General features: G+C 37.9%; 3 protein-coding genes across 3 annotated transcripts; 2 read left to right on the top strand and 1 right to left on the bottom strand.

The window, feature by feature from the left end:
* Positions 1-64: 64 nt before the first annotated feature.
* Positions 65-991, bottom strand: LOC111597771 (26S proteasome non-ATPase regulatory subunit 8). The gene has a single exon (XM_023312631.2). It carries the CDS (start codon positions 895-897, stop codon positions 103-105), a length of 795 nt encoding a protein of 264 aa, XP_023168399.1. The 5' UTR covers positions 898-991; the 3' UTR covers positions 65-102.
* A 47-nt stretch (positions 992-1,038) lies between these two features.
* LOC111597772 (survival motor neuron protein) lies at positions 1,039-1,881 on the top strand. Its single transcript, XM_023312632.2, has one exon. It carries the CDS (start codon positions 1,135-1,137, stop codon positions 1,828-1,830), a length of 696 nt encoding a protein of 231 aa, XP_023168400.1. The 5' UTR covers positions 1,039-1,134; the 3' UTR covers positions 1,831-1,881.
* Positions 1,882-2,268: 387 nt separating this feature from the next.
* Positions 2,269-6,141, top strand: LOC111597775 (nuclear RNA export factor 2). Its single transcript, XM_030223608.1, has 9 exons — positions 2,269-2,328; positions 2,384-2,619; positions 2,695-2,871; positions 2,926-3,204; positions 3,264-3,401; positions 3,479-3,625; positions 3,680-3,781; positions 3,842-4,963; positions 5,023-6,141. The coding sequence occupies exons 1-9, from the start codon at positions 2,307-2,309 to the stop codon at positions 5,338-5,340; spliced, it is 2,541 nt and encodes an 846-aa protein (XP_030079468.1). The 5' UTR covers positions 2,269-2,306; the 3' UTR covers positions 5,341-6,141.
* The last annotated feature ends 6,766 nt before the right edge of the window (positions 6,142-12,907 follow it).

Here is a 12,907-nt window from a genome sequence, read left to right on the forward strand (position 1 = left end):
TCATAAATGGTCACACTATTAAGTTAAATAAACATTTACTTTATTAAATGTATTATTTAAGCTTTTTTTAATTACAGTATAATTACAAAATTTTCTGGGAACTTAAACTATCATTTCCAAATCGCGCGCATAGCTAAGCACCTGCTCGGCCAGCTCCTCCGAGGGCAACAGCTCCTTGGGCTTAATGCTTCGATCGGTAAAGCTGTAATTTCCATTGCTCTCCAGTTTCCATTGACGTTTCTCGCCAAACGCTTTAATTTCATCCGGCACACGGAGATTCAGCCGCTTCGCAGCATCTTTGGCCGATATTTTCTCGTAGGACATCTCAATGCAGGCACCAATTTCATCGCGCACCGTTTCGACTAATAAATCCATAAAATAATTATAAACCTCTGCAGGCATTGACGATTTTGCTTGGAATATCTTATTGTAGCGTCCTTCCATGATATATTGCTCCAAGGCCAGTATGGGCCGTATATATTGGTTGTGTTGTATTATGTCAACCGACAATAGTTCCAGTTCGGTATGGAAATCGGAGACACGATTGCCGGACAACAGGTAAAGAAGATTGAGGCCCAACAGTTTATATTTGCTGTCAGACTCGCCAATTATTTTGGCATAGTCGTAATAATAGCATTTCAGCTGTGACATATACCGTTCGAAGGCGAGTAGATCCTTGCTCAGTACACTATGCTCCACGGCGATTTCCAGCACGGAGCGAGCCAATATAAGTTGCTTCTTCGAATTTTGAGCATCGCCGCCGTCTGTGGGCAGAAATTGCATTTTAACTAATGCTACTTTGAGCTGCTCCAGCAGCTGGCCGCATCGTGGCGTGTTTGGAGGTCGTTTAGTCCATTCAGCACACAATTCCTTGTACAACGCTTCCACTGTAGCCATTTTTCTTTATTATTTTGTATAATTATTTGAAATAAAACACGAAATTGCGAGCTGAGAATGATTTTCGCTTTTGCTCTGCTTCTTTTACTTATACCATTCACTGGGAGTGAACTTTTAATGTAGCGGCAACTCTGTTTTCATCGATATTTAGCACAATATATCGATTGACTTAATCGCATCCATTTCGAATTTTCACAGTAAATTCAATTAAAACTCCGCACAAAAATTGCATTAAAAATGTCTGATGAGCAAGTAATTTGGGAGGATAGCCTTTTGATCAAGGCATACGATGACTCTATCAACTTGGCACGAGAGACGCTGGCACGCCGCATTGCCGATTCAACCAACACGCGTGAGCCAAATGGAGCCGAAAAAAATGAAGCAGCTTCAACTTCAGATCTCGATTTGGAACTGCAGGAAGAGGCAGAGGAGCAGGATAATGTTTTCAAAGTTGGAGATTTTGCACGTGCCACATATACCGATGGGCTGGACTACGAAGGTACAGTGATGTCTATCAATGTGAATTCGGGCACCTGCGTGCTACGCTATGTGGGCTATGAAAACGAACAGGAGGTGCTCCTGACTGATCTACTACCCAGTTGGGGTAGTAAGGCGCGGCGCGAACAGATACTTTATGCTAAACGCGCAGAGGCTGAGGAGGCGCAGCCTGAGCAGCGCTCCAAGACTGCCAAAAAGTCCGGATCGAAAAGCAAGGCGTCAACGAGTGGCCGAATGGCTGGTCCTTCACCTGGCTTGGTGATGCCACCAATGCCTCTTGTGCCACCCATGTTTACGCCCGCTGGCGTTATGGATGGTGAGCCGGAACAGGATTTTGTAGCCATGTTGACGGCTTGGTATATGTCTGGCTACTATACAGGACTCTATCAGGGCAGAAAGGAGACTAGCGCAAAGAAGAAGTCAACCAAGAAGTAATTACATATATAAACTGAAAGACTCTGTTGTAGACAATAAGAATAAATATATTGTTTTAAGTAAATAATATTGCGAATTTCAAGCTGAACAGCAGCTTAAACTTATCGATCGGTTTTCCTGTTTCACTTAGTTGGCATACAAGCAAGGCTGCCACCATACAAAAATATCATGTACCAAGAATTATATGAAATTGTACCAATTAAATCAAATTGGCACAATTCTATGATAAAGTGAACGCTTTTGGATTTTAATGATAAATATTTATGAAATTTTAAGCCTTTGCAAATTAGAACATACATTTGCATATGAATAATTTTTAACGAAATATTTTGTACCAATTCTGATACATTTGTACCACGTGCATTCAGCTTCCAAGCGCTGCACAAGCAAAGCTACAGCTTGCATTCAACAGCTGTTTTACCGATTACTTGTCGGGTTCGATAATTTAAGCTATCGTTGACTGTCAAGCTACCGAAATGAAGGCGAATCGAAGTCTGCGTAAGAAATGTCCTTCATTTATATAATAAATATAAAAATAATGAAATATTTGCAGCACAGGATCGTTTAGTAGACTGTGGCAATGATTACCAGCCCATAGTGTTGCAATATAGATCTGCGCGTAGGTATTACAAGTGCAAAAACTATGACGGCAGTCCCGGCTTGAATTGGATCGAATTCTGCGTCCATCACGAGGGGGTGCTTAATTTTACCGCAAATCCCAAAGAGCTGATACTGAATGCCCTCTTCGATGCAGTGGAGGGTGAACACTTCTTTCCCCTGAACTATCAGGTAAGAGGAAATATTGTGGTCACGCGTTTTTTTACTGATTCTTTTTTGTAAATTTTGTTTTTGCTGACTTTGCAGTGTGGTTCGCATGTGGACAGCTTTTTGGTTCGCGCCTGTAAGCCGGCATTGGACAAGTTCTTCAATCGTGGCTTGAGCATTCGCGTCGCCACAGGCGCAGAGATCTCATTGGCAGTGTGGTTCAACGTGGCTGAAAATCAAAGAAATCAAATATCCCCTCCATTCGTCATATCTCAGGTAAAATATATATAGTCCAACATAAATAAAATGTATATATTTATTTATTGGCAGGTAGTCGATCGTCTCTTGGGTCGCCTGGAGCAATATAAAGGCGTGCAAAACGTTTTGAATCTCAGCAACTTTAGCGCTCATCCATATTTTAAGTATTTTGAGGCTCGATTAAGCAATTCAGGTACCTTTCACCTGGTCTGCTCTACCATAAACAACAACGACGATCGTCGACGTGCCATAAAAGGCTTTAGTTTAGCCCACAATCAACTCAGCGATCTGGGACCCATGAGAATCTTTGGTGATGTGGACTATGAATTGTTGGATCTAACTGGAAATATAGTGGGTAGCTAAATATATATGCATAATCGTGCTTGAAGAGTAATGCTTAACAATTGCAGTTAAGCTCCGCTAAGCGGCTTTGCAGTGATCTACAACGCCTGAGAGCAAAACAGTTAAATTTGGCAAATAATCCCGTAACAAAGTCTTCCAAATATCCAGATTGCTTAAAGCCTTTGACTGGCAATTTCAAAATTGTGGTAAGATATACATATATATATATATTCATTCTCATACCGATGAATAGCTAAACCAATACACCCTACTTTAACTTCAGGACGGCGTACCCTTTGATAAGCTTTACAAACTATATACGCCGCTCAACTATGAGATCGATGTGGAGTGCGATGGAGTGCGCATCGATTGGAGCAACAAGCCAAAGCTATCACAGTTCAAGGACAGCAAGGATTGGCATGCATTCCTGGTAGAATATGAGTAATACTAGAAGTCTCAACTATAATAAATTATATGCTTATAGATACCCGATGCCAATCATGAGTTTAGCAAAGAGGATCTGTTTAACTACTTCTTTATATTGGTTTCGCCGGAGTTGAGTGAATTTTATCCCTGTTACTACAAGGTGAGGCAAAGGAAGTTAAGTGTACAAGGATCCTAATCTTTTTACTCTTTACTTTTTAAGTTTGAAGCCGGCGAACATCGTTTTTTGGTGCGTGAGAGCTTCGATCAGATCGAGCATCTGGTCAACAATTGTAATCTGGAAATGAAGATTCCTCAACTTGAGCCAGATCAGCAGGAGTTCAGTTATCAGCGCTCGATATCCTATTACCTGCGCATGAATGTGAGCATCGTGAAGCAAGGACATGTCCACCCCAAGCAATGTATTGAACAAGCCCTACAGCAACGCTTCAATGCCATCAATCGTGTTCTGAATCTGGAGCAATTCCAAAACTCTGAAGGATTGGAGAATGTCACCGTCTGCTTAAGCTCTCCGCGCATCCTTAACAGCATCCTTCGCATGGCATCTCGCAAATTTCTGGGCAACTGCATCGATTTGCGCTTGGGCAACAATAAGATTTTGGGGCTCAACAATTTACGCACATTATCCTTGCTGAATGGCTTGCAAGCTTTGGATCTCGGTCAGAATTGGATCTATGAGCTATCGCAGCTGAGTGCATTGAGCGAGATCCCTCTAAAATCCTTGCGACTGCATGGAAATCCCTTGTGCCGCAAATATAGCTTACCCAGCGAGTATATTAGAGCTGTGAAGGATATATGTCCAGGCCTGTTACGACTGGACGACGTGGATCTAAGCACAAAGCCAGGCTTGACGTCTCAGAAGGATTTCCTATGCGATCCAGCTGCATATGAGCTAACAGCCGAACTGTTCTTGTGCCCTTTCCTACGAGAATTTGAGCAATCGGAAAAACGTATTAATTTAAGTCGCTACTACACAAAGGACTCCATATTCACACTTACCTCCAGCTATGACATACGACGTTCTCACCCCACAAAGCCAACGAATGAGCTATGCAAAAGGATCAACAAATACAATTATTTTAGCAGAAATTTGCTCAAGAACTCAATGGACACCTGTCGTGTGCATGTGGGTGAACATGATATAATGCTGGTACTGATGCAGCTGCCAGAGGTGCGACATGATTACATCTCGTTGCAAACGGATGTGATGCAGTACGATGACCACTTGGCCGTAATCAATGTGAACGGTGTGCTGCGCGATGAGCCAGATTTGTTGCTCGCCTTTAGCAGACAATTTGTGCTCAGAGTGGAGGAGACTGGATTGGTAAGGGAGTGAAATACCAACTATGAGAGTTACCTAACCTCTGTTATACTTCTACACAGGGCATTGGCAAAGGAGCTAGGCGCATGCGCATCATCAATGAACGTTTCAATATTATGAATCCATCGCCTAAGCAGCTCAGGGACGCCTTCAAATTTGTCGAGTTGCCCACAATGGAGCCAGAGTCTACTATAAAAGATGAAGGCTCTGTCGACGTCAAGGAGCATAAATTGTATATTTTTCAGGAGATTACTGGACTGCGTCCCAAATGGTGTACACGCATCCTGCAAGAGGAGGCCAATTGGAATTTCCAACTGGCGCTCGAGCAATTCCTTCAAATGGACAAGCAAAATGAGTTACCAGACGAAGCATTTGTCTAAGAAAATTGAAATCTTAATTCAATAACGTGTTTTTTATTAGCATTTGTGACGCACTCGCAGCTCAAGTGCTTCGATTAAGTCACATTAAGAAGAAATATGACAGTATCAAAAATTACGCAGGCAAAAAAGGTTTTATTTTGTACACTCAAGTGCTTGCAAATCAAATACCTGTTATCAAATATTATCTCTGTGATTAATTGTGAGACCTTTAAGCACTCGTTATGCCTTAGCTTATCAATATACTATTTTGTTCTTTTAATTTTTTGTATATTATCATCAGCATTATCATTATACCAAGAAAGGATCTAGACAAGTCATGCCATGTCTCGTTTATCTTTAAACCTGCTGTGTCGGTCTTTCTCTGCTTACGCTCTCTTCGCTGCTCGAAATGTGTAGTGCATGGTGACGCTCTGCCACTGCTTCTGTGGTTCTGCACTTGCTTGGCTCTGAGCTGCATCCCTGTCTGCTCTGCTCTTATTGTTCTGCCTTTGCTGTAATTGCTCTGCTCGGCGCTGCTTGCTTTTTAGCTGCCTGACCTGCTCTGCCACTAGCTCCGCTGCTCGTAGTGCTCTCACGCGTCGGTTTGCTATAAACGCTCGTGCTGTACGCTCTTTCGGTTCAGTTTCATTTGAGACGCGTTCGTGTGCGGTTCTGTTGCGTTACGTTACTCTGCCCGTTTGACTGTTTACCCGCTCTGTGTGAAACGGTTGAGAAATCTATTACGCGCTATTCTCGAGTGCATTTTAAATAGTTATATAGGTCTGTTCTCAAAATCACATTACAAAATGTATAGCTTTAAGCTAATTAATACCAAATACCAAATATAATTATAAAGTGCACAAGTGTTTCACTGACTGTTAAACAAAACAAAAGAAAAAAATTTAAATATTATTTGTTTATGTGTGAGAAAACCAGTTTGTCGCTTATTATTTATAATCGTCTAATATTAGTTATATAAAAACTCGATACGCCTTAGACTCTCGCATTGACACGACATTTGATTTGACTAACAACAACAATGAAAACAACATTATTTTTTCTTCTATTTTTTGATGAGCTCAACAAAAAGCTTAGCCGAATTCCCGGCTAATTTTCTTGTGAGCCACCTTTATGCATATGAATGAAAAATCGCAGAAATTTGATTTGGGAGCGGGCTAGGGGATAGGGGTTAACTACATTAATCAAGTTTTTGGGAACATTTTGTATTGTTGCTTTTTCCACTGCTTCTTCTTCTTCAGCTTCTTTGGTTTCTTCAGCGTGTGACTTTTTACACTAGCTGAAAGTATTTCAACTATGTTGTTGAACTTAACAGCACTTCAATAAAAATAAATATATTTTATGGTAAGGTGTGTAAATTTGGACTTATTAAAATACTAATTTATTTGTCAACTGATAAATCGAGAGCAAACACAAATCCAATTCTGGACGATCAGAAAAAGACATCAAAGTTTTCATTTCTTGGTTTTCATACTTACTTTAAACTCACTTTAAGCTACTATATCATACAGTCTCTGTAAGAGTTTTAAGTTCTATATACAAATGTAGTTTAATAGTATTTCCACCTTATCTCTGTCGAGTGTATTGAAGCTTCGTCTTGTTCTTCCAGCTTATTCGCAAATCTTTTGTTTCTTTAACGATTTCCGCTGGAAAGTTTTTGATATTGTTGTTAGCCTAGGTTTACTGAACTCTCTTTTCGGCAGTCGAAATTGTGGGGCTTGGTTAAACAGTTGGCAGCTGTCAGTGGTAATACCCAACCCACTGCCCCTCGCCCGCTCTTCAGACCCCGCGCTGACTCAGTTAACTCTCTCTGCCTCTGAGCTAATCGCATGCAAATCGCACGCGTTTTTCGGCTTTTTTGTTGTTGCACGCGTTCTAAAACGCGCGCAATCAAAATAATTAACTGGCACTCAAATGAATTAACAAATTCACAAAAAACAAAGAGAATTTAATGCTTGTGCATGATATAATGTGGAACAATTAAAAAGTTTTTGTTGTTCTCGCTGGCGTCGTACATGGCCTGAGATAAGTTAAACAAATCGCTAAGGCCTAGGACAAACAGTGGACTTGCCACGCCCACACGCCCATACGACACGCCTACACCTGGCATACAGATTTATGACTCGCCGCGAGGCACTGCAGCACGCGACTTCCCACAACCCAAAGATCGAGATATTATAATAGGCCGCTTGGAACTAATTAAACACGCTCGCTTCCCAGTTTTCTTTTGTGGCTCATTAAACCTTGGACAAGCTGGTAAAAACCAAAGATAAATAGATGACAAGCAAGACAACATGTTGTCGAGGGGACATAGACGACTAGGCTATGCCCAGTGCCTGGTACAAAGACAGTTTCTCGAGCTTTCCTTGAAAGTGACTCTAAAACTATCTCGAGAGAATTTTAAACTATGCCCCATAGGGCTTAGCGATATATTATATATAGCCGTGGCTGCTCTACTGGGACCACATTCCTTCCTATATTCCTATATAAAATTCCTAAATTTTTATGAGCTATTTCAAGTGTTATAATGTGATATTTATATAGAGAAGGGGATATGACTAAGGCTAAGTATCCTTCTACAGTTATTTCAGTTATACGTTTAGATATACATTTATATCTAAAAAGATTTTCATATAAAACTTTCGTATAACTTCATTGCTACTAAACCTTATATTCCCTTTAAGGCAGTTAGAATATTCAAGTTTTTATATTGAACAATTGCATATACTTTGACTGAAATATAAATAAAAGGAATTAATTTTAATATTTATCTACTTAAACAGTATTCACTAGCCATATTAGAGCTCTATAGCTGCTATAGTCTTTGCGCTATGCTCAAAAAACCAATGGAACCCCAAGAGTCTTAATGAGGATGGTAAAGGTTATCATAGAAAAATTATATGTGAGAAGTTATAAAATACATATATGTAACAAATATCAGAATTAATGAATCTAAACTTGGCTGAAGTGAAGACCCATAAAGCTAATATGCTCTATTTTAGTCATTTTCATAGGGTATCAACACAAACTGTACAAGAAAATGTCGCACAACACATTTGCTTACTTTGATAGTGTGTGTGTGTGTATAGGTGTGTGTTTGTATATGCCTTAACTATTTGTTTTGTGTTATTTGTTGTTAACGCTTCAAGTGTTTGGCTACCTGATCGCAGCTCGACTTTTAGGCCAACATGAAAATTGGTTTTCGAATACAAAAAAACGACAGTTTGGAAAACCGGTTTTTCCATTTTTTTCCGTTTTTTTTTACCACACCCTCACCAAAAGTCGTGAACAGTTTCCATAGTTTTCACATTTGTCAGTTTTCATTTTTCATTTGAACTAAAATAAAATTGAATAAATTTTGCGAAATTTGTCAAGAAAATATAGTTTTGCTTTGGGACTCTACGAGTCTAGATATAATTATTTTTGGCCCCGTTGCCAAATAGATTCTTGGCATTGGACGTTTAGTGGCAGTATCTGCACTTAACCTTAACCGAAAGAGATAGAGAAAATGAAAAGGAAAAGCCAAAGCCAACCGATTTCCCGCTTTTCCCGCTTTCGTGCCGAAAATAGCGTTTGATGTCAAATTTAGCCATTTGCTTGGCACTGCTTTGGGGCTTTTTTTTAATGGGTATTACTTAATATTTGATTTGAAAATGTTTTCAATTTCAATTTCAATTTGCTACATGCAACACAAGACGCCGCGCCGCTAAGTATTTTTTTTATTTATTTTAAGTTTTTACGACACGCTTGCCTTTTGTTTTTTGCCAATTGGTTTTTTTCTTATGGTTGGTTTATTTCGGAACGAAAACTCTTACAAAATTCTAATAGTCAAAAACAAAATTTGTGTGGAAATTTTTGTTTGTGACCCTGCGCAACCCCAGCTCCCCCTGCCCAGAGCTACATATCTATAGCTAACTATACCCTTAAGGTCAACATTTTAAATAAAGAATGAGCGAGTGAGAGAGAGACCATCAATATGCATAGAGAGAGATAGAGAGAGAGAGAGAGAGAGACGCCTTTAGAAGTGATAAATTAAAATGTCTTTTTGCCCACAGAGCGAAGATCAAGCGATTCATTGGGGAAATGCCTGACATTTATGCTCACAGCTCTGTCTAATTTCAAATGCGCCACAGACATGTCTCCCAAACTTGATTACAATTGACTGCATATATATATATATAGATATAGCTGTGTATCCCAAAGGGTTTGCCCATGCCTCATGCATACTAACTAGACGCAGATCATCGAATTCTCAATTCAAGTCTAGACAATTTTATTTTATTTTATATTTTCTTGATATACAAACGAATTTAAGTGTGTTCCGGCTGAAGTGTTGTGCAGCATATTTTATTATATAATTCCGGTATATATAGACACATCTATATGTATATAGATATGCCTATCAAGTGCTTACATACGATTTGTATCTTATGCTAATTGAACGCTTTAAAATCTCTGTTGATACACCCAACTATTTGCATATTTTTGCTAATTAATACACTTAGAGAAAAACTCAGTAAGAATATAAAATATCTGCACAGAAAAGTAAATATTTAAAACTTTGTTTTTCTGCTTAAATTTTGTATAAATTAAATTTTTTATATATTTTAAATTTCATGCAAATTTATTTAAAGTAATAAATTATATAAATAATAATTTTAATGCTTAAAGCAAACTCTAGAAAATATTTTCATCATAAATTTGAGCTAAAATGTCAAAAACTTGACCTACTTGACCTATTTTTTAGGTAAATTCAAGCACTTTTTTCTCTCAGTGCAAAGTCTTGCAAATAGTATATTGCATATCTGCGCTAACAACAACCTTTACAAACTGTCAAATTTGACAGGCACTTGTAAATTAAGCAGCGATTATTTAGCGCTTAGCGTTTAAAAACGCGCTGCAAACGCTAAGAAAACGCGTGCCACTTGCGTGTTTATCAATCAACTAGAAATAAATGTAGCTCATATCGTTTAGTGTTTCAGTGTTGCGTAATCTTTGAAAAAAATTGCAAAGCTAAGTTCAATGATCTTAACAGAGAGAGAGAGAGAGAGAGACAGAGGTAGGCTGAGTGAGAGAGAGGCAGATCTCTTCCTCACTCTTTTTGGAGCTGGGGCAATCTGTATGCCTCCATAACAAATCAATTAAATTACGATTGGACCTATTTTTTCTTACTTTTTTTTGGTCAGTTCAAAATTGAAGTATGTGAAATGTGTGGCAGCTGCCCGCGTAAATTTTAGACCTGTATTTTATGTGTATATAAATGTCGGCGTGAGGAGCAATATACAATTTTTGCATACACATTTTTCGGCGTAAAATTAAGCAAAAATTAGTAAAAGTCACGTACGTCTGAATGAAAATATAAATAAATGAATAAATCAACTAGGGCATATTAAAAACAAATGAGAAATAGCACGAATTAAGTTGTATATATAACTTTGAAATATGTATATATATGTATATATAATATATATATGTTTAGATCTATATCTATGGATATTTCAACAAGATAGTGAACAGATTTTTTTAAAAAGAATTTTCTTATAAAACCCTAAATTTTGGCATATATTAATAGTTACATTTGTTATTTAAAATACATATTTTTAAATGGCATTAAAACCATTTTATGTATTTTTTAATTTTTAAATTTATTTGCTATTTAATGTCTTATTTTTTTTTTTTTTTTATTTAAATTTAACATTTTTTCTTTCATTTTTAAACCACTAGAATTTTAATTTTAATATTTTATTTTATTTGACATTTTTTTATATGCAACAATTTAATTTTTTTTTTCTTATTACTAATTTTTTTTTTAATTTTATATAAATATAGAATTTGCCTTTTAATACTTTATTTTCAATATTTTGTGCTTAAAAATTTTTGTTTTATTTTTAACAATTTTCTATTCCTTTATTTATTAATTTTTTTAATTCTTATATAATCTCTTATAACGATCCAACTGCCTTTTGCCATCCATGACAAGTGTCAATAGAGAACGCTGAAGCACTGTCTAGTTGAGATAGAACACACTCAGCCTTATCAGGAATATATATTTATATATATGCATACTTTTCAAAGTTGTCTGTCACAACGGCTTATACATATCATAATACCCACAAGGCAAGGGTATATATAAGGAGTACAATAAAGCGATTTCAATGGCTATTTTAAAACAAATAAACGCGATTTATAGATGTGTTGTGGGAGCTGGGGCGATAGTCGAGCGGGGGTATACAGTTTAGATTGTTAACTGTAGCTATACACTTGGACCGATATAGACAATATATATATTTGTATATATACATATATATATGTGTGTATATATGTTCATGTATGAACCGTATAGATAGTGCTCTCGCAGTGATCTAAGCAGATGCGCGGCGTTCGAATTGGAATTTTAATTTCGCATTGAGAAAACAAAGGCGACGCATTCAATTGCACGAATCAAACGGGCCTCGAGAGGCGGTACGCCTGGGAGTGGGTGGGAATATTACATTGCCAATTAGAGGGTAGCCGCAACTGTTCCCCTATCCTCCGATACCACCTCCAGTTTCATTCAATGTGCAATTAATCGCTAAGACGTTCTTGAAATTTGAAAAAACACAAGTAAGAACGTGGCAGTCGGGCGTAATCGACGGCATAATGCTCTTTCATGGCTCATAAATAGTGAAATGCATTAAATTTTATTGTGGATCTAGAGAGAATCTGAACAGCTTCTAGTTTTAAAATTGTGGAAGATGCGGTTTCAGCTGATTAGCTCTGCTCTCAAATGGGCGCAGATATATCTAATATATATTTTTGATCCTCATATCTATACTAGTATACTAGTATATAAATATATATATATATAAATATATATGTATATAAACTAACTTTCACAGTCTAGTCTTAATATTTCCCGACTTACCTGCCTCTAGTTGGCCTATCAGGAAAATATGATCACTCTATAGAACAAGACAAGTCAAGTCTTTACACACAGACTGACGGACGTACAGCAAGACATACATAGCACAAAGCCAGGCCAATATACTCCGATCACTTGGTGAGCGCGTATGAAAACTGTTTTGTTTTGCATCTCGATTTCCACACACGAAAGGCTCCGTCTTCGATCTTCTATCTGCACAGCTGGCCTTCGGAAATAGTTTTCGATCTTAGGCCAGCGTTGTTTGTCTAATTGAAATTGGAAAATTGCGACTGGCAGCACTCAGTTCAACTTCACTTGTGGCCATACCTCCCCAGTTGCCTGGCCCCCGCGCCATTAGCTGCCTGACGTCATGAATGTGACGCGAGATGTTGCACAATTGCATTAAGGCAGCGTCTGCTCTAAATGTTGTTGTAAACAATGAGCACAGATGTGCGTTCAATGCGATATACCCTGTAGAGTGATGTGCATGGGGTAGCAGGACACAATGAGGACGTCAGCTTTATATATAGCCTTTATAAACCTGTAGATAGCAATGCACTTGGGATGGCTTAAAAAATAAAAAAGAACTTATTTTTTAGAAAGAACGGAAAATAGATAACACAAGGCAAGAGAAGAAAAACTTCTACTAAAGGAAATAAGCTACTCATT

This window comes from Drosophila hydei, unplaced genomic scaffold (assembly GCF_003285905.1).
Source record: "Drosophila hydei strain 15085-1641.00,03,60 unplaced genomic scaffold, DhydRS2 tig00000243-arrow-arrow-pilon, whole genome shotgun sequence".
Lineage (NCBI taxonomy): Eukaryota > Metazoa > Arthropoda > Insecta > Diptera > Drosophilidae > Drosophila > Drosophila hydei.

What these genes read in the sequence shown, in the direction of transcription:
- LOC111597771 (XM_023312631.2), bottom strand. Translation starts at nt 897, where the DNA reads ATGGCTACAGTGGAAGCGTTGTACAAGGAATTGTGTGCTGAATGGACT.
- LOC111597772 (XM_023312632.2), top strand. Translation starts at nt 1,135, where the DNA reads ATGTCTGATGAGCAAGTAATTTGGGAGGATAGCCTTTTGATCAAGGCA.
- LOC111597775 (XM_030223608.1), top strand. Translation starts at nt 2,307, where the DNA reads ATGAAGGCGAATCGAAGTCTGC. An exon ending in TCTTTCCCCTGAACTATCAG is followed by an intron (nt 2,620 to 2,694) that starts GTAAGAGGAAAT and finishes CTGACTTTGCAG; the next exon opens with TGTGGTTCGCATGTGGACAG. An exon ending in CTGGCAATTTCAAAATTGTG is followed by an intron (nt 3,402 to 3,478) that starts GTAAGATATACA and finishes CTTTAACTTCAG; the next exon opens with GACGGCGTACCCTTTGATAA.